General features: G+C 49.5%; 1 protein-coding gene across 1 annotated transcript; it reads left to right on the top strand.

Moving 5' to 3' along the window:
• Positions 1 to 944: 944 nt before the first annotated feature.
• PABPC1L (poly(A) binding protein cytoplasmic 1 like) lies at positions 945 to 19149 on the top strand (the record flags this gene model as incomplete). The annotated part of the gene is made up of 15 exons (XM_081034684.1): positions 945 to 1137; positions 3215 to 3408; positions 4806 to 4921; positions 6326 to 6465; positions 6633 to 6727; positions 8983 to 9126; positions 9418 to 9513; positions 13285 to 13551; positions 14353 to 14437; positions 15104 to 15232; positions 15744 to 15850; positions 16667 to 16760; positions 18033 to 18163; positions 18568 to 18641; positions 19021 to 19149. 15 exons carry the CDS (start codon positions 945 to 947, stop codon positions 19046 to 19048), a joined length of 1893 nt encoding a protein of 630 aa, XP_080890810.1. The 3' UTR covers positions 19049 to 19149.
• Positions 19150 to 19676: the final 527 nt, after the last annotated feature.

The following is a 19676-nucleotide window of genomic DNA, read 5'->3' as shown; positions in this document are numbered from 1 at the left end:
AGTCTCACCCAACCAAAGGGCAGTGGGAACCTACCTGCTTTGTTGCAGCAAGAAACAGTTCCTGAGAGGCACGTGAAGTACATCGCACAATGTATTGGAATTCACAAATGGCTACACCACCCATTGAGGCTGCAAACGCACAGGGGACTTGCTGCTCAGCTTGGGGCCACTGCCAAGACCTTCCTTCTGTTAGGTCCCCCTGTTCCCATAGAGGCTAGGTCACAACTAACTAGGTGAACCTTCCCGGTGGTGTGCAGGTGGACTGGATTTGTTATGGGAAAGGTTGGCAGGAAATGTCCCCCAGAAAGGTCTCCATATAAGAGCCAGGGCCAAGGAAGGCCTTGGTGGGCTCCAATGCTCACATACAGCCTTCAGCCCCAACTCACCCGGTACTAGAAGGGTGCCACTGGCTCCCGGCTGTCTCAATGAGAAAAAGACACCTTTCAGGTGGCTTGGTGCACAAGCTTTGAAACTGGTCATCTGCCTCCGAATTCTCCCGCTTTTATGTGAAACACACAGGATACAGCATTGTCTAATGCTCGCGAAGAGGAAGTTTACAGAGAAGGGAAGCGGGCCCAGAAAGGCAGTGACATTAGGGATTATTTAGAGCCCAAGTCTCCTGCCAGAGCTCCACCGCATCCCCGCGGCCCTACCCCAGGCCAGGTGAGGGCTCTCCCCGCATCCCAAGGCGGGGTCAGATGCCGCCCACCTGAGGCTTCTAGAACGCTGAGGGACACAGGTGAGGAGCAGGGAGGGGCCCTAGCTTCGGCAATTGGCCCGCGGGGCGGCGGGGGCGGTAAAGGGAGGGGCGGCTGGCCCCCGGGAGGCAGAGCCCCGCGCCCCCTGCGCGCCCACCGCTGCCTTGCTCCCGCCGGGGTGACGCACGCGGGCGCCGAGCGCGGGGCCGCGTTGCGGGCCCCTTGTTACCCCCTCCGCCGCCCACCATGAACCCCAGCGGCTCCGGCTTCCCGCTCGCCTCGCTCTACGTAGGTGACTTGCACCCCGACGTGACGGAAGCCATGCTCTACGAGAAATTCTCGCCTGCGGGCCCCATCCTGTCCATCCGCGTGTGCCGCGACGTGGCCACCCGCCGCTCGCTGGGCTATGCGTACATCAACTTCCAGCAGCCAGCCGACGGTGAGCCGCGGGGAGGGGGGACCGTAGCCGACAGCATCTCGACCATACGCACTTTCATCTCTGGCTGCATCTTCCATTTTGCAGCCAAGGAAACAGGCTCAGAGATACAGGGCATTGGAAGGGACCCTGCCCCCCGAGGCTTCTAGGGGCAGAAAGTAAGCAGTTAGTGTGCGCCTGCTGTATTTTTTACTAGTGCTCCATTTTGCAGAGGGGAGGTATTAAGGCTGAGTGAAAACAGGCCAACCTGGGATTAGAAAGCCAGCAGCTGTGTGACTTTGAGCAAACTATGTAACCATTCTGAGCTTCAGTTGCCTATGGAAAAAAGGGGGACCAGACCTTCCTGATAGAGTGGTTGGGAGGATGAGAAATTCAAAGCACCTGGTGAGGAAGATACCTGAGGTGACACAGGTGATGAGTGTGGGGAAGCCGGGAGAGCTGGGCCTGGGGCTCTGGCCTTTCCCGGCAGCCTGACAGGTCTGCACCAGGGACCTTCCCCTTGGGGAGCCCCGAAAAGCCACCTCCACTCCAGACTCCACAACCCGTTTCTCTGAGCTGATAGGGTTGGCTAGAGCTTGCCAGAGGGGTATGTCCACACTTGTGTTGAGAGTGGAGAGGATGAAGGTTAAGAGCACTGGGTTTGGCTCAATCTCTGCCACTAGGGTGTGAGTTTGAGGAATGGGGCTAAGGCTTATTCCCCAGTAGCATGGAAGAAAGGGAGAACTGTGTCTATGAACTGTCTCCAGAACATTGTAAAGGTTCAATGAGTGAGAACCTAAGAAAAGAAATAGTAGCTATAGCCTTGGGGTGTAAGACTAGAAACAACCCGAAAAGGCCCGACCTGCCAAATCCAAAAGAGGGCGTCCTTACTCTGGGTCTCCTGAGTGGATGGGGTAGGGAGGTTCCCTGAGCTGGGAGTTTGCTGGGTTGTTTCTGCCTGTTTCCCAGCGGGTGACGGAGCTGGATTCCAGGGAGACTTCCGCTTTGCTCTGCTTTACCCAACCACTGCCACTTCCTTCGTCCTCCAAGCCCTGCGTGATCTGACCTTTTGCAGACTTCATAAATGGGGAAGCTGAACTCCCGAGAGGTTTTGCCCCTGGGTGTTCATGGCAGGACTAGATGGAAAACCCAGACTTCTTGAAATGTGCTCCACTGAGGTCTGCACGGTTCCCCTCCATGTCTCAACCTAGGGGATTCCCTGAAGCAGGGGACAGCATATTACCTGGGAGGGGACAGGCTGTAGCAATGGCAGGAGGACCGGCATAGGCTACTGTTTTCAGACACACCGTGTTTGCCAAACACCTGTTTTGTGCCTGGCACAAAGGACAAGGTACTTTGCATATCTTATTTACTTTTCAGCCTATCTGACAACCTGGAGGTCGATGGTATTATCTCCCTTTGTTAGATGTGGAAGGGTGGGTCATGTTCTCATCATTCCTACTTTATAGGTGAAGAAACCAACTCGGAGAGGTGATGTGATGTTCATCTTCCCACCAAACCCTACTACCGTGTTTCCCCGAAAATAAGACTGGGTCTTATATTAATTTTTGCTCCAGAAGACGCATTAGGGCTTGTTCAGGGGATGTCATCCTGAAAAATCATGCGAGGGCTTATTTTCCAGTTAAGTCTTACGTTTCGGGGAAACATGGTACCTGGGAGCAAATCTCAACTCTGTTGCTCAGCACCTCTGAGCTTTAATTTCCTCAAACTGCCACCACCATTTGTCACAGGGACCCTTCTTTACATTTTTATCTACTCAGTGTGCTTTGGAGACCACGGTAGACCCGGCTCTGCCACTGATCTTTCACCTTTCTGAGCCTCAGTTTTCCCTTCTGTAAAATGGGGATAGGAAACCATGCTCACATAGCTACGGTGAAAAGTTGAATGAGATCCTAACTGGAAAGTGGGAGGAGTACCATACACATTAATTCTTCTTGTCCCTCCTGAGCCTTCAGGCTCTTATCTCCAATGAGACCCACAGACTGGCTCTTTTTTTGGGAGGGACTCCCTATTAAGCACCTTGGGGCTTAGGGAAAGAAAGTCCCCTTACCTTGTTCCTTTCGCACCTCTTCCTGTCCAGCGGAGCGGGCACTGGACACAATGAACTTTGAAGTGATGAAAGGCCAGCCCATCCGCATCATGTGGTCCCAGCGAGACCCAGGACTTCGCAAGTCGGGTGTGGGCAATATCTTCATCAAGAACCTGGAGGATTCCATTGACAACAAGGCCTTATATGACACCTTCTCCACCTTTGGGAACATCCTCTCTTGCAAGGTGGGTGTGCCTCTTGGAGGGGCCTGTGTCAAATACCTGTGTGGTAGAGGGGTATCAAGTGGCACCTCACTTTATAATTTACAAGGTCTTTTGAGTTCAGCTCCAGGTTCAACAAGCACCTGAATGGAAGTTATTCTTTCAGCTGCATCCTCATAGACCTGTCAGAAGTCATCTGTATACCAGTCAGCACTTGCTGTGTAACCACCCCAAACCTAGTCATTGTCAATAACCACCATTACAGTGGTACCTCGGTTTTCAAACATAGTCCATGAGTTCTGAAGCGTTTGAAAACAGCCGACAGCTAAGCCTCAGAATCTTGCACTCAGCGGAAGCCGTGTGACATGTTCGACTTCTGAGGCATGTTCGAAAACCGAAGCATTTACTTTCGGGTTTACGGCGTTCATAAACCAAAATGTTCATCAATGGAGACGTTCGAAAACCAAAGTACCACTGTATTTAGTTTATAATTCTGCAGTTGGTGATTTGGGCTGAGTTTAGCTGGGCAGTTCTTTTGGTCTTGGCTGGGCTCCTTCATATACCCACTGAGAGCTGGATGGCTCTGTTTCTAGGCAGTGGTTGGCTGTCAGCTGGAACATCTCAGCTTTCCCCCCCTGTGGTCTTTCACCCTCCAGTAGATGAGCCCAGGCTAGTGTCACGGGAAGGGCAGGGGCGCAAGAGACAGAGTGGAAGCTCACCAAGCCTCTTGAGATCAAAGCTCGGGACTAGCATGCTGTCACTTCCGCTGCATTCTCCTGGCCAAAGCAAGTCACAAAACCAGCCCAAAATCAGAGCTGGAGGACAGTAGAAATTATGGGATAAAGGGTGTGTGGCTATAGGAAGGCCGTTAATTGAGGTCATCGTGAAAACCAGTACTGACACCTTGTTTTTAAGATTTCTCGTCCTAGAATGGATGTTCCATAAGAGTAGTGATCTTATTCACCCTTGTGTCCCAGTACGTCGAATAGATGTGACACATAGTAGGTGCTCAATAAATATTTGTTGAACAAATGGCTGTATTATAATTTAAGAAGGGGGGGTCTGGTCATTTCCCTGACTTTTTAGGCAAGGATCTTGAGATTCAGAGGTTATACAGCAGGTCAGTTGGTCCTGACAGAAGGCTGAACCCTCGGTGTTTTGCCTCTAGATTTTATCTGTTGTATAGACGAGACCTGTGTTCAGTTTGAGGACTCTATCCCTCCTTTCTGTGTGATCTTAAACAAGTGGATTGACCTCTCTGAGCTTTCGTTTCCCATCTCTAACATGGAGCTGTTGTGTGCTATAGGATTGTCTTTCCCAGGCACAGAGCAAGCACTCAGCTATTGCTTCATATCTTGTCATTCTTTTCTGCCTGAACCCTCTGTTGAATGCTCTCCCTGTCCTTTTTCCTGATGGCCCAGGTGGTGTGTGATGATCACGGCTCCCGAGGCTTTGGCTTTGTCCATTTTGAGACCCACGAGGCCGCACAGCAGGCCATCGGCACCATGAACGGGATGCTGCTCAACAACCGTAAAGTGTGAGTGTTGTGGTGTGGGGGTGGGGCCGAGGCTGAAGGGACAGAATCATGGCATCACCAACTGGGAACTGACGCTACCCACCACCGTGTGACGGGCACCTGGCACTGAGCAGCAGCCAGTCTTCTTTCTGACAGCACGATCTCGGAGGAGTGGCTCAATCTCTCAGGGACTCCCTTTCTTCAAGTAAAAATGGGGCTGTTCCTATGCGTTTGAGGATAGTTCTGAGTAATAAGTGATGATTCTGAAATTCTAGCAGGAACAGCTAATGGCCAAATCACCAGTGATTTCCTGTCTTCCAGCCTTCTCGGCATGGCTAGGAATTTTTTTTTCTTAAGCCTTTGTGTTGTTTCCTGGGATTTTTGGGTGGGGAGGAAAGTATGCTTAGCCAGCTATCTTCATACATTTAAGTTTGGCATCATCCCCACTTCACAGATGGAAAAATTGAGACACAGGTGCTGGAGAGAATCTGCTCTGACAGTTTCCCTTGCCCAGTTTTGCTTCTGCCCATCAAACGGCCTATACCCATGCCCCATGTGGAGTGAGGCTTTGGGCTGGGAGATTCAGTGAGAGTCATTCTGTCCAAGGTTTCTCAGGGGAGGTTCCTGTCAATGAAATTGAACCTTTGCAGGCTTTTCCCAATGCTCAGAAGGATGCTATCTTTGTTACCTGACATTTGTCCAAGTTACCTTTGCCACTCAGTTTTCTTCCATTTTTAGGGCCAGCTAAACGTGCTATAGATACCATCACGTTTTCTTGTGCTTAGTTTTGTTTTGTTAATTGAGGATACTTTCCTAGATGTGTTGACATGACCTTGGAAATTACAATTTTTAAAATTGTATTTTAAAAAATACACTTTATTGTATTAAGTGACTTCAGTCCCTCCCCACATAGCAAGGCTGGCATGGATCATGTCTGGTTCTCTCACCACTGCTTCCCCAAGGAACCCAGTAGTGTTAAATGAATAACCAAATCCTTGTGGTGTGAGTTTGATCCCCAGTTTTAGAGGAATGAACACTGAGGCTCAGAGAGGTTAAGTAACTTGCCCAGGGTCCCACAGCTAGGCAACTGCAGAGCAAGGGTTCAAGTGTGGCTCCCAAGTTAATGCTCTTGAGAATCTCTTGTGCACTCAGCTGCCTGGTGTCTGGTAGGAGTTCCCTGTGCTTTTGCTGCACGAATGAAGTCGACTTGATGCTAGAACATCAAATCTTGGGTGTGGGAGGTGGTCAGTCCTTGGATGTGTTCCATCTAAGAAGTATTGCCCTGCCCCGTCTCCCGATGAGGGATACAGAGGCCTGGAGACCAGCAGCCGTTGACCGCAATGACCCAGGGCTACTGGATGGGCTGGCGTTGGGATGGGGATGGCTGATGGCTGGCAGCTGCCTACCCTGTCGGTGTGTCCACAGCTTCGTTGGCCACTTCAAGTCCCGACAGGAGCGGGAGGCCGAGCTGGGGGCTCGGGCCATGGAGTTCACCAACATCTATGTGAAGAACTTCCAAGTGGATGTGGACGAGCAGCGCCTGCAGGAGCTCTTCTCTCAGTTTGGTGGGCGTGTTTCCCGCGGGAGTTGGGGGTCACTTGCTCTTCTACTTCCTGGTCGTGCTGGCCGGGAGGAGGGGCCCTCCTTGGACTTCCTGAAGACTTGTGGGAAGGGAGGGGACCATCTTGGGGGATTCCCAAACTCCCCTTTGAGCCAGCTCGGTCCTTCCCAGGGAAGATGCTGAGTGTGAAGGTGATGAGAGATGACAGCGGCAACTCCCGGGGCTTTGGCTTTGTCAACTTTGAGAAGCATGAGGAAGCCCAGAAGGTAGGCGCCTTCCCATGGCCCTGTTTCATGGAGAAGGTACTGAGCCAGGACTAGGAAGAAGGGAGATGAGGGGCAGAGGGCTCCAGGTGCCGGCAGAGGGAAAGGAAGCCCCTCCCCAGCCTGGGCCCACACGAGCCAGGGCCCTTCCTGCTTGGACTGTGGGCAGAACGCTTCAGGCTCCTTCCAAGACCTGAGGCCGGCCTCTTTGCATAGATTCTTGCCCCATGGGAGGGAGAAGGGGCCTCCCAGACAGCCACTAGGCTCTTCTTGAATTGATGGTGGGATTGAGACCAGGGAGGGAAAGTGCTATGCTGTTTCTTCCTTCCAGGCTTTTGCAAATGCTGTTTTTCTCCAAACACTTCCCTTTCCCTACTCTTTAGACCAGTGTTGTCCAATAGAAATTTAACGAGAGCCACAGGTGTGATATAAAATTTTCCAGTAGCCACATTACAAAGGGTAAAAAAGAAATGGAAATGAATGTTAATAATATATTCAATGTAACATATTCAATTTATAGTCACTACCATGTGTATTCAATATAAAAATTGAGATTTTTACATTCCCTCTTTTTGTTCTTAATTCTTTGAAATCTGGTACTGACAGCACAAATCAGACTAGCCATATTTCAAGTGTTCAATACATGGTGACAAGTAACTACCATATTGGACAGTGTAGCTTTAGACTCTTCAGTGTCTGGCCTTTGGGTCTCAGCTTATCCTTGACCTCCTTCAGGAAGCCACCTCTTCCCGTCTTCACCTGCTTAGGACGAGGTGCCCCTTCTGCCTGTCTCCATCATTAGCACAGATCTCCGTGGGTAGAACTGAGGGTAGAAACTGGGTCTCATTTCACATGAAGTCTCCAGTATTGTACTTGCCATTAGGTACCAATTACATATTTGCTAAACAAGTGACTAGCACAAGGTCACACAAGTAGTGACCAAGCTGGAATAATAATGTCATATTCGGTCTTCCACCGTAAAGCTCTTTCCATGGCTGCTGCCCCATTGAGATCACTGAACAAAGAGCCCTGCTCATTGGGGATTCTGGTTGGACGCCTGGATCCTGGTGCCATCTTCATAGCAGCTACTTCTCACTGAGCAGTTACCATGGGTCAGGGACTGTGCTGAGGGGTTGTGCATACATTCTCATCTACCCCCAGCAGTGTGAGCTCTACGGCTGTTATTAGCTTGCACGGGTTAGCTAGTAGGCGAGATCCCTGGGATTAGAACCAGCTCTTTCTGACTCTGAAGTTTTGTTCTTAAATATACAGCTCCTTCAAAAGGTAACTTCTTGTGTGTCCTTGGACAGTGCTACCCTCGCTCTAGGCTTTGGTTTCCCCAACTGGGAAATAACAAGTTGGGGTAGATGGGTGAAGCTGCAGGGGTCCATTAACTCCAAGGTCTTAGAGATTTTGGTAATGACCTTTCACTGATATAGAACAGGCAGTTCCTGAGTCCCTGAGTATATTTTTATGTATTTACACATATTTGCATATTTCGGTAGGGAAGCAAAATTCCTCATTATGTGGAAGTATTTACTAATGAGCTGACTACTTAAAGTCAGTTCCCTTCAAATGTTTCTCCTCACTAACACCATTGTCTAATCCTAACCATTGAATCGATACACACAAGTCTGCCTTTGCTGATTTTTGTGGATAAGTCAGTGCTAATTCAGTTCAGCATAAATGGATGGTAGAGAGAAGTCACACATCTTGTAGAAGATGTAGGATTTCGTGCAATCAAAGCCACTGACAATTTGCAGTCCGGCAGGCTTAGACCAGTTAACTGAAAAGAAAAATCAATGGTGAAGACGCAAATTTTTCTAAAACTAAAGCCCTCCACCGTTAACAAAAGGGTTCTTTGTGCTGTGAAATTCAACATGAAGGGAAGGATCTGGGTTATGCTGTTATGCCGTTTTGAAAGAATTATGCCTGCTGGTTTGTTCAAATAGTCAGTGTGTAGTTAATTAGAACCTAATTGTTAAATATGGGAAACTGCAAATTTCCATTTCACTTTTAAAAATAGAGACAAAATCAATTTCTAAATTGTTTACGCTGAAATTTTGTCCCAAGTTTTTTAACAAGTGGATTCACTTTAAATGGCCTTTACCGTGATACTAATTATCCTCAGCTAATGAGTCCGGCCTGGCTGGCAGGAGGCCTCCTCTAGGCCTAGGAGATAGGACTGGAGGTCAAGGCTAAGGCCGGCCAGGGCCTCATGGGCTGGTTACCAAGCTCTCACTCCCTTTCCTGCACAGGCTGTGATGGACATGAATGGGAAGGAGGTGAGCGGGCGGCTGCTCTATGTGGGCCGGGCCCAGAAGCGGAGGGAACGGCAGAATGAGCTGAAGCGCAGGTTCGAGCAGATAAAGATGAAACAGGACCGGCTGAACCGTTACCAGGTAAGGGGCAGCCTTCTGGTGCCAGCTGCTTCTATGTGTGAAGGGCCCTGGATGTGACTTCTTCCTCTAGCAGTCCCATTTCTGGCAAGCTGGCTTTAGGGATTGTGGGAGCTCGAGCTTCCAGGTGATGGGCATGCTGAGTGATTGGTGGGGTGCATGGGTGCTGTGGGAGACTGAGAACTGGAAGCTTGGGGGCCAGGGCTTCCATTGCCCCATCGGCCCTTCCCCAGCCCCCAAGGCAACGTGGAGCTTGGAAGGGAAGGCACGTCTAGCAGTATCCTTTCCTTGTAGGGTGTGAACCTGTATGTAAAGAACCTGGATGATTCCATTGATGAAGAGAAACTAAGGAAAGAGTTCTCTCCCTATGGAGTGATCACCAGTGCCAAGGTGAGAACCGGGGTACCTACAGGGGATAGCCTTCTGCTCCCATCCTCTCACTGCCCACACACCCCTCCCTGCCCCGTGGCTTGCAGGGAGTTGGTCCTGAGCTACTCCTTTTCTTTTGGAGTTTTTGGAGGCTAGGTCGGACCCCATTGTAGCTTGTTGTCCATCTGCATCTTGGCCTGGGCTGGAGGGAAAGAGGGTAGACATGCAGTCCCAGTCACACTGCTGGATTTATTGGGGCTCACTGTAACCTTGGTTCATGCAATAAGCATTTATTGAGTGCCTACTGTATGCCAGATTCCAGAAATTCATGTCTCACAATTTCCATTGACCTTTGTTGTCTGACCTTGGCCAATGATATAACCCTTTCTGGGCCTCAGTTTCCCCATATGAAAAATGAGAGGGTCGGGCTGCACCATTCTTCCTGTGTTTTTCCCCGTTGACTGAGCGCCTACCTTGTGCACAGCCCTCCTAGCACCTGAGATGTGATGATTGACTGTTCTACTCAGTTGTTCTGTGACCTTGAGCGGATGTTCTCTGAGCCTCGTATATAAGATGAGGGTGTTGGGCTCACTGGATGGTTATCAACCCTGACTTCACTTTAAAATCCCCTAGGGAGCTCTTAAAAACACCCAAATCAGACAAACTGAATGTAGGTCTCTGAGGGTATTTTTAAAAGCTCCCCCAGAGGATTTTAAGATGACCCAGTGTTCTTTCCATAGTTAAGCACCTGTTGTTTCACCAAGCCCTTTGGGAAGCATATAGGAACAAGTCAGATGTGGTCCTTGCCCTTGAGTAGCTTACGGTCTAGTGAGGAAGTCAGATGCATTGCTAACTCAACTCTATTTTAAGGCATGTGTGGGGCAGGGAGGGAGTAAGTACTAGAGGCAGAGTTGTGGTAGCTCGGTGGAACAGGAAGGAGAGCTTCCTGTAAGAAGTGGCAGTGAGCACCATTTGATTTGGCTGTGAGGAGATAATGGAGCAGCAGGAGGGATTGAGGAACTTTCCAGAGATTGGTGTGGGTGATGGACTGGGGACCTGCATATGGGAGATGACGGTTGTGTTCTTAGGAAGTGGCCTAGAAATTCTTTTGCCTATCGACTCCAACTTTAAATGTCTTTCAGGGAGCCTGGTGTCTGGGGAAGAGGTTCTAACAACTTTTTGAGTCGAGCTTTTAAAAAATGTGACAGAAAGCCTGTGGGGCATGTAAATTAAGCACCAGTAAACTTTATTAAGCGTCATTAAAAGGCTATGGGCCCTCTTTCCCAGCTAATGCATACTTGTTGCAGTATTGTGGTTGAAAGATGGGATTTCAGAGTTAATCAGAACTACGCCTAAATCCCAGTCCTGCCTCTAACTAGCTGTAGAACCTGAGGGAAGTGGCTTTGCCTTGTGGACCCTGTTTGCCCATCTGTAAAATGGGAGTAACCTTCCCTATCTCTAAAGGTGTCCTGAAAACTGAAGAGCCTGCATGTAGAGCACCTGCCCACACTAAGCAGTGAAGTCATGATCTAATTATTCACACACATTACACATAATTTCAGGAGATTCACCAGCCTCCTTGAGGGCTGCTTGAATGAAGAGAATTGTAAAAATTTGGATAGCTTAGGCTTGAGGCACAACTATCTTGTTAATTGATTTTATATAAGTTTATATATATTTACATAATTGAATATATTATTTCTTAGTATATGAAATAGTGATTATGAAAATTAAATGAGTTAATGTATATAAAGTGCTTATAATACTATCAAGTTCATATAGCAAGCTCTGTGTCAGTGTCACTTGTACTAATTTTATTTTTTTACTACCTAATGTCAGTTCTTAAGACAATATTGTGCCAAGACAATTTGGCTACCTGACGAAGCCCATGGACTCCTTCTGAGACTATTTTTAAATGCATAAAGGAACATTCATAGGATTACAAAAAATTATAATGAAATAATTATCACAATGCTAAGGTGACAGCAGTATGTGCAGTAAACTATAAGATCTAGTGAAGTAGCAATTTAGCATAAATGATATTTTGAGATCAATAATTAATGTGATATGAAAATATTTTATTTCTCTTCCTGACAAAGGCACAAGCATGGCTAATACTATGGTATTTATTGTTGCCCATATTCAAAATAGAAGGAAATGTTAATGTGAAAATACAGATGCCATTTTTCCCCATCCAGGTTCACAGACCCCCTGAACCCGACCCAGGGACATCCCTGCAGATCCATGAACTCTCAGGTTAGGGCAGCAAAGTGTTGTTGGAAAATCTCTGATGTGTACATGGGCTCTAATAGGGTAGATTTAAAGGTTATCTCGCTCGTGGAGTGGCTGAGCCAGGCCAATGTCTTGACCCTAAAAAAAGGTTAAGAACCTTAAATGTAATATGGATTGGATCCTGGAAAAAGAATATTATTGTGTTTCCCCGAAAAGAAGACCTAGCCGGACAATCAACTCTAATGCGTCTTTTGGAGCAAAACTTAATATAAGACCCGGTCTTATTTTACTATAAGACTGGGTTTAGTATAATTTAATATAAGACTGAGTGTTATATTAATTTTTGCTCCAAAAGATGCATTAGAGCTAATGGTCCGGTTAGGTCATATTTTCAGGGAAACATAGTAGTAGCAAAACTAGTGAAATCTAAGTGAAATGTACAGTTTAGTTAATAGCATTGTAGTTAATAGCAAATAGTTAATAATATTGTCCCAACGTTCCTATTGTAGTTTTGACAAATGTCCCATGTTAATTTAACATTAGGGCAAGCTGGGTGAAAGATACATAGCAGTGCTGTACTACTTTTTCAACTTTTCCATAAATCTAAAGCCATCCTTCAATAAAAAGGTTTTTAATAAAAAGGCTAAGAACCTTTTCCCCAGACTCCTAAAGAACTTGGTGTAGAGCCTTGCAGGGGCAATGGGGGTTTACCAGAATAGTGCATTGGGTTGGAGTTCTGGCTGATACAAGATCCCCTGATTAGGTGACCCTGGAGAAGTCACTCATTTTTTTTATAAGAAAGACGTTTACTTTTTCTAAAAAGAAAATTAACAGGAATAAAGCACCAAAAATAGAAATTCAAATTATTTTCGTATTCCTTACAAATCTAACTCTTTATTGGAATCTCTAGGAAACATAGTTTAGAACATCTTTTTATGTCCCTAATTCACAATGAACTGGAGAATTGTATGAGGAGTTTAATAAAACCCAAGGAGTCGTGGAATGCAGATTGTTTTTTTTATCATGGTGACCTCTGCTGAAATGTTTATGATTGTGGTCCTGGCCCAAGAACCTTCCTGTTCTTAGAATTACTAATCCTGGACTACCATCTCACTTCATGACAGCCCCTCCGAGGAAGGTACATCCATTTAATTAATTGAAGCCAGCTTTCCATCACAGCTTAAGAAAATCTTTTCCAGAAGAAACTTGAGAGATAAAAATATATTCTGAAATGCATCTGGTCTCCCTAACTCTGGGGAATGGTCTATTCAACATGAGCCGTTCTCAGTCAGCAAGTGGACTATCTTGAAACAAATCACTCTTGCGCACCACTTTCTTCACCTATAAAGTAGGAGTCACAGTTAAAGTGAGGAGTGTCAAGTATCTGGCATGCGGTGGGCCTCAGTAAATGTGGGGGTGACAGGACACCCTCGAGGAAAACCTCGGCGGGTTTGTCCTGGGCCTGCGCAGGGCCAGGCTGGGCCCCGGGGAGGAGGGGAGTACGGCCCCAGGAATCTTCCTTCTCCACCCCCAGCAGCCCTTGTCTTGTCTTGCTTTTAGGTGATGACAGAGGGTGGCCACAGCAAAGGGTTTGGCTTTGTGTGTTTTTCCTCTCCAGAAGAGGCGACGAAGGCCGTGACAGAAATGAACGGGCGCATCGTCGGCACCAAGCCGCTGTACGTGGCGCTGGCCCAGCGCAAAGAAGAGCGGAAGGCCATCTTGACCAACCAGTACATGCAGCGCCTCTCCACCGTGCGGGCCCTGCGCGGCCCCCTCCTGGGCTGCTGGAAGGAGCCCACCAGCTACTTCCTGCCCGCCGTGCCCCAGGTGAGGGCTTGCCAGCAACCCCCACCGCACTCTGTCCCTGAAAGCCTGCTGGAGCAGGAAGATAGAGCTTCCCAGGCAGACATAGGTTTCTAACCTGCTTCTGCCAGAACAGCAGGTGGTTTTAACCCTGTCTCTGACAGGGTTAATAGTGTCGCTGTCCAAGAGTGCTTCCCGACCTGAGCGATTTGTGAGTGTTATGCTGAAAACGATTCTCTATGGTCAAATAAGTTTGGGAAATACTACAATAAATCAAAGACGCCTAGGTTTCTTTCCCATATACATTGTTCTACCCTAATATGCCAGTATGCATTCTGACTTGCCCAAACTGGCAGTATGTAGTGTTCCCCCAACTTAAATAGTAGATTTTGGGGGGTGTTTGCTCACCTCTCTCCTGGGTGTTAATGTGCTGAGTGGCATGGTTGGAAAAACGAGCTCATGTGCCCTAGAGGAAGAAGAAAGATGTCAGCCGTTAAAGGCTGCTAGGATAGGAAAATTCCTGCTCTTTTCAAAAGTTGTTTAAGCTGGCACAATTTACAGGAAGATGTGTCACCATGTTATTCAGGTCACTGGGCTACTAGCTCGGATAATAAGGGGCAAGCATTGAACCTGAGTTTTGTCCTGAAGTATTCAGGGCTAATGGACATCCTGACATGGAAGACAGGCCTTCATCCCAGCTTTGTGGGTCTTTGCTAACCAGTCCCCTAGAAGGGACAGTGGAGTTCCTGCAGGGATGTCCTTGAAAAGATGCAACTTCTTACTTCCCCTGCTGTAACCCCCCACTCTGGGTCTTCTCCCTCACAGCCTCCAGCCCAGGCTGCGTACTATGGCTCTGGCCCACCTGTGCAGCCTGCGCCCAGGTGGATGGCCCAACCACCTAGATCCTTGTGTGAGTGACCCAGCCCCTTCCGCCCTCAGTCTGACCAATGAGTGTGAGCCCCGTGTGTAGCGTAGTAGTTAAAGAACATGAGCTTTGGGGTCAAACCTGGCTCTGTCACTTCCCTAGGTGTTAATTGGGGCAGGTCACTTCACCTCTCTGAGCCTCAGTGTTGTCTTCTGAATGGGGGCCTGAATGAGACCTGTAAAGCAGCAAGCACAGTGCTGAGCCTGTAAAAGACTCGCAGTGTAGCCATTATCGGCAGTTAGCTCCAAAGGTTTGTCTGATTTGTGACTGAAAATTCTTGCAAAGCTGAGAAAATGAAACGGCTTCGGCTGTACTACTGGTGAATGGCCCTTCTCTAAGAGTGACGTTCACCTGACTTTAAACTGTTTGGGGGGACGAAGGTGTGCAGTTATGGTGCCTGTGCCTCTTGGGGCTCTGGGGAGACGTGAGTTGGTTTGTAATAGCAGATTTCCACGCCCCCGCTCCCCCCCTGGAGTTCTGGGTCTGCCTGGCTAGGTGAATTCACTCATCTCTCAGCTATGAATGCTCTGGTTCCCTTCCCATCCCTAAACTCACCCTGGACCCTTCAGGGTGCGGTGTGCCACTCTGATGATCATACTCTCTGCCCTGTTCCTGCCAACTTTTCTCTCTCCATGTGCTCTATGCCACAAGCCGCCTACCCTCCAGCTGCCTCAATGGCCCAGCCACCGGCCATGTCTCGGCACCCCCTGTCCCACGTCAGCAGTGTCCGACAGGTCTCCACCCAGGTGTCACACCAGGTGCCTCATGCTCGAAGAGTTGGTGAGTTTGGGCAGGGCCAGGAGGAATGGGGGCAGGGCTTGTTGCTGGGTTGGGCTAGCGGGGAGTCAGAGCTGGCGTCCCCAGTGATGAGCTTGCCACTCACCCTCAATGGAGAGCACAGCTGGTGTCAGAGGCCGTGTGGGCTCGAGTCCCACAGACCCACTTCCTGGGGCTAACTCATCTTGTGGCCTTGCTAAGTACTGTATCAGATCGCGTCATCTTTAAAATAGGAATGAAAACAGCATTTCCGTTTTGTTGTGTCGGGGAATGAGATCATACCTGCCAGGGCTTAGCACCGGGTCTGAACTGAGTAGGTTCAAAGCAGCAGCTGTGAACAACAGCATAGGTTTGGACCGTGGGCAAGAATGTCTGTGTCTTCATTCGGCAAATGTTTGCACATCTATGTGCTGGCACCATACCCAGTGCTGGGGATTCTATGTAACCGCTCGTCTTGATGCTTTATGGCTTTAGGTTGCTGCTAGGCCCTAACGTGCCGGTTTATTTCTTACAGCCAACATTGGTACCCAGACCACCAGACCTGGTGGGGCGGGATGCTGTACGCCAGGCAAGCCTCTCCTGACACACAGATATCCCTCGGCAATGCCCAGTACCCATGGGGTAAGGCTGGACCAGCTGCCATCTTAGTCTGGGCTCCAGAAGGCCTGGCTAAGGCATTAGAGCTCTCTGGGCCTTAGTTTTCTCTTCTTGGTTTGTAAAGTTTCATTTATGAACGTGTACAATCAACATGTTTTTCCCCCTTACTAATAGAAGGGGGGAAAGGGCCAGGGTCGTGTTCTTTATGAACCGTGATTTGCTTTGCTTGGGTTATTAACACGAATAATCTGGATCTCCTCTTTATGTGTTGAGCAGCAAGGATGCCATTCATCTGCAAAACAGAACCGAAAATATCTACTGCGATTAAATTTAAAGGCTGTATGACCTCCCTGCCCCTGCCCAAAAGTCTCCATCTCAGCATTTTCATCTCCTGTGTAGAATTTCAGTGTGTATACTGCCAACTATTTCTTGCCAAATGAACAAGAGTCGTCTTTGAACAGCAAAATGCTTTTAAAGTTACCAAGATGTGAAAGGGTCAGAAGTATGCTGGAGAAGTGGCCATAAAAGCTACTTGAGCAGAAGTGCTTTATTTGGCACAAAATGATTAGGATGGTGTGGCTTCGTTTGGCCGCACACATTGGGGGCCTTTAGATTCCGAGCGCCATGGGCAACATTTCTCTTCGAGTGTAACTTTGTCGTCTAGTCCATCGTGCCGTGCCCTTGTTAGGGACTGTCCCACCAGATCATCCATACCTTGTCCCCTGCTCCCCCCTCTTCCAGAGCCTTCCTGGAGGCCTAAGCTCACCTGACAGGGTTAAGTGTTTCAAGACCTTGACCATCCGTGGCGGTTAAGGGATGTGTCCCTGGCATCATGTGCAGGTCCAGGAGTCTGCTGTGCGCGTCCCCGGACATGAGCCCCTGACCGCGTCCATGCTGGCTGCAGCACCATTGCATGAGCAAAAGCAGATGATTGGTGAGTGGCCGGTTCCCCTACTCTGGAGCAGGAGGAAGGGCGCTGAGAGCTGGCTAGCCTGGTGGGAAACCCCGAGTGGAGGTCAGATGTTACGACAAGGTCCAGCTCTGCCACTGACCAAACAGCTGGGTGACCTTGCCCAAGTTGTCTCTGCATTCTAGGCCCCGTTCATCTTGAAATGAAACCAGGTGTTCCCAAGGTTACTTCAGCTCCATTGTTCTGACTTGGAGTTAGGCTGGGAGAGACCCCAGAGATGGGGAGATCAGGGGTTAGAGTGAGAGTATGAAGGGTATGGTGTTGAGTTTCTGCTGGGACGTGGCCCGTAAGGTGGGTATTGCAGTTCTCACCCCTCCCCTGAATGGGAAGAAGCTGTCAGCACATTTCATCAGCTTCCCAGTAGAGCCCATTGGAGGTGGGAAATGTGCATCGAGAAAACAAATGTTGCCCACTGGACCCTGAATTCCAGTTCCTCTCCATCCCCAATGGCTGACAGGCCCTGCTCCAGGGTGCCACCAACTTGAATGAATGAACAAGGTTGCTAGTGGTGGGCAGGTTCTTTTCTTCGTGGCCACTGAGGTCTCCTGACCCTTCTCTGTAGGCCCCCATTGCTACCAACCCATTGTCTCCTCAGCTCGCTAGGGGTTTTGCCACTTTACGACTTACCCCTCAAAGAAAAATTTACCAGTGGGCTTAATAGAGGCAGGAGGTTCTGTTAACAGTTCCCTGTAAACACCTTTGCTTTCATCGTGGGAAGACATGTCCCGCTCCCACTTAGGACACCCCAGCACCCCATCCTGGCTAGACCCTCCACGCATTGCTGAGATGGGCTGGCCCCCAACACTAGGCCTGTCACTAGCAGTACCTGATGGTGGAAGGTGAATTTCTCTGATGTATTTGGCTCCCCAAAGTCAAGTCCAGCATTATCATAGCCTGTCTAGAATTTCTGTGCGTCTCCTTGGAATTGTTTCTTGCCAAATGAACAAGAGGAGTCTTATAAACAGCACCCACCTTCATCCGCCCCTGTGCAGACTCCTTCCTGGGTAGTATCAAATTTGATTCTGCAGACTGGCCTCCAAAGCGGCGTTTACTATTACTATGCCCATGTCTCGGTCGGGGACAGAGGCTCCTGGTAAGATTAAGTAACACAGCCTGGGAGGAGCAGTTCTGGGAAGCCACCCAGATGTGTCACTGCTCCGTTCCACAGTAGCACCCCCGGGATGCTGGGGCATCAGCCAGGTGTGTGCATAAGCCATCAGAGGCTGTTCCATACAGGTGAGCGTCTCTATCCCCTCATCCACGGCGTCCACACCCAGCTGGCTGGCAAGATCACGGGCATGCTGCTGGAGATCGACAACTCGGAGCTGCTACTCATGCTGGAGTCTCCAGAGTCCCTCAGTGCCAAGGTGGGCTGGAGCCTGGGTGGCAGGAGGAGGGCTAAGCACAGAGCTGCCTCCTGTGTGAGCTAGCAGGCCGCCGCTTGGACCAAGTTTATCTTCTTAGTCCCAGCTGGTCCTGGGGAATCTTGGGGCGGGACAGAGTGGTGCTCTGCAGCTCCCTGGCGAGGTTTCGGCACAAGGAGCTGTGTTGATTCGGTACAAGGTTTTCCCGGCTGGCCAGCACTGTACATCTGTCTTGAGAAGGTGACCGTGGGTTTCTGTCAGGGGAGCTTACAAGCAGCAGTCAGACGAGGGCTCTGTGGAGACGCTGTGGAGGGAGATTTCTTAGATCTGGTGTGCCGAGGCACGTCAGGGCTCTCTGGGAACCCTGCTGGGGCAGCTGCCTACGCCCCTCCCACTGTGTCCCACAGGTAGAAGAGGCTTTGGTGGTGTTGCAGGCTCACCAGGTCACGGAGCAGACGACAGTGAACGTGCCTGAAGCCAGGTGGGTGGATGGGGGTGGGAGGAACGGTGACAGAAGTAGCTGAGCCCAGGAACTGTAAAGAACTGGGCAGGGACTGGCATCCAATCAGTGAGAACTACGTTGTCACTGGCTTTCTCTGATGCCCCAAGGAGGAGTTGGGGGGAAGCTGTGAGGACCAAAGGAGAGACAAGCTGTGTGGCTGGGACGGGTGTAGACTGTTGTACAAAGTGAAGGTGGCGTTCCCTTGCCCGCTGCCCTGCCGGGCCTCAAACAGAATAAGGTGGGCTTCCCCTGGGTACTGCCTGCCTCAAGGCCTGGCGTGGTCTAGTCTCCCTTCTTAGTTGAAGACCAGGTGTCTGCCATACTTCAGAAACATTCATTTTTACCCTTTCACCCCCAGAAAGTGGACTCCTCACTCCCTTGGCTGATGAGAACGGCGTGTCCTGCGCTTGGCTCTAAGGCCCTATGAACCGTAACTTATTTCCCAGGCAGGCTGTACCTGTACCAGAGCTCCGTCTGTAGAATGAAGGCTGGCCAGCCAGCCAGCCCGTTACCTTTTGCTTTGTGCATTAAAAGTGCTGCAAACTCTGGCTTGTCTCTCAGGAGGCCTTCTTGTGTGAGGGAAGTGGGACTGGGTTGGGGCTTCGGCTGCAGGGAACAGAAACCCAAACCAGGGGACAGCAGCACAGAACTGTCGGGAACCCAGCAAGACTGTGATAGCCCCCGAGGAGCAGCCACCCCCCCCCCAAACAAACCCTGCAGTGCAGGTAAACGCAATGTGCTGGGCTGCCTGGCGGGGTTTGTGTGACGTAATGAAAGAACCCTCGTAGAAACACTTTCGGTACCTTCTTGGGTCATGACTCTCCTCCCCTACAGGGAGGGAGAAGCCCTTCAAGTTGTGCCAGTCTCACTTTCTGTTTTTGTTAGTAAATCAAGATACTTGCCTTTTAGACCTCGAGAGGAGAAAAGGGCGTGAGTCGTGACTGGATGTCACCACTAAACCCGCCTTAAGTCAGGTAAGAGCCATGCCTGCTTAACAGGGGGCAACTGAAAGGG

The sequence above is a fragment of the Rhinolophus hipposideros genome (assembly GCF_964194185.1).
Source record: "Rhinolophus hipposideros genome assembly, chromosome: 22".
In the NCBI taxonomy this organism is placed as follows: domain Eukaryota; kingdom Metazoa; phylum Chordata; class Mammalia; order Chiroptera; family Rhinolophidae; genus Rhinolophus; species Rhinolophus hipposideros.
This window is presented reverse-complemented; position numbering and strand designations above follow the sequence as displayed.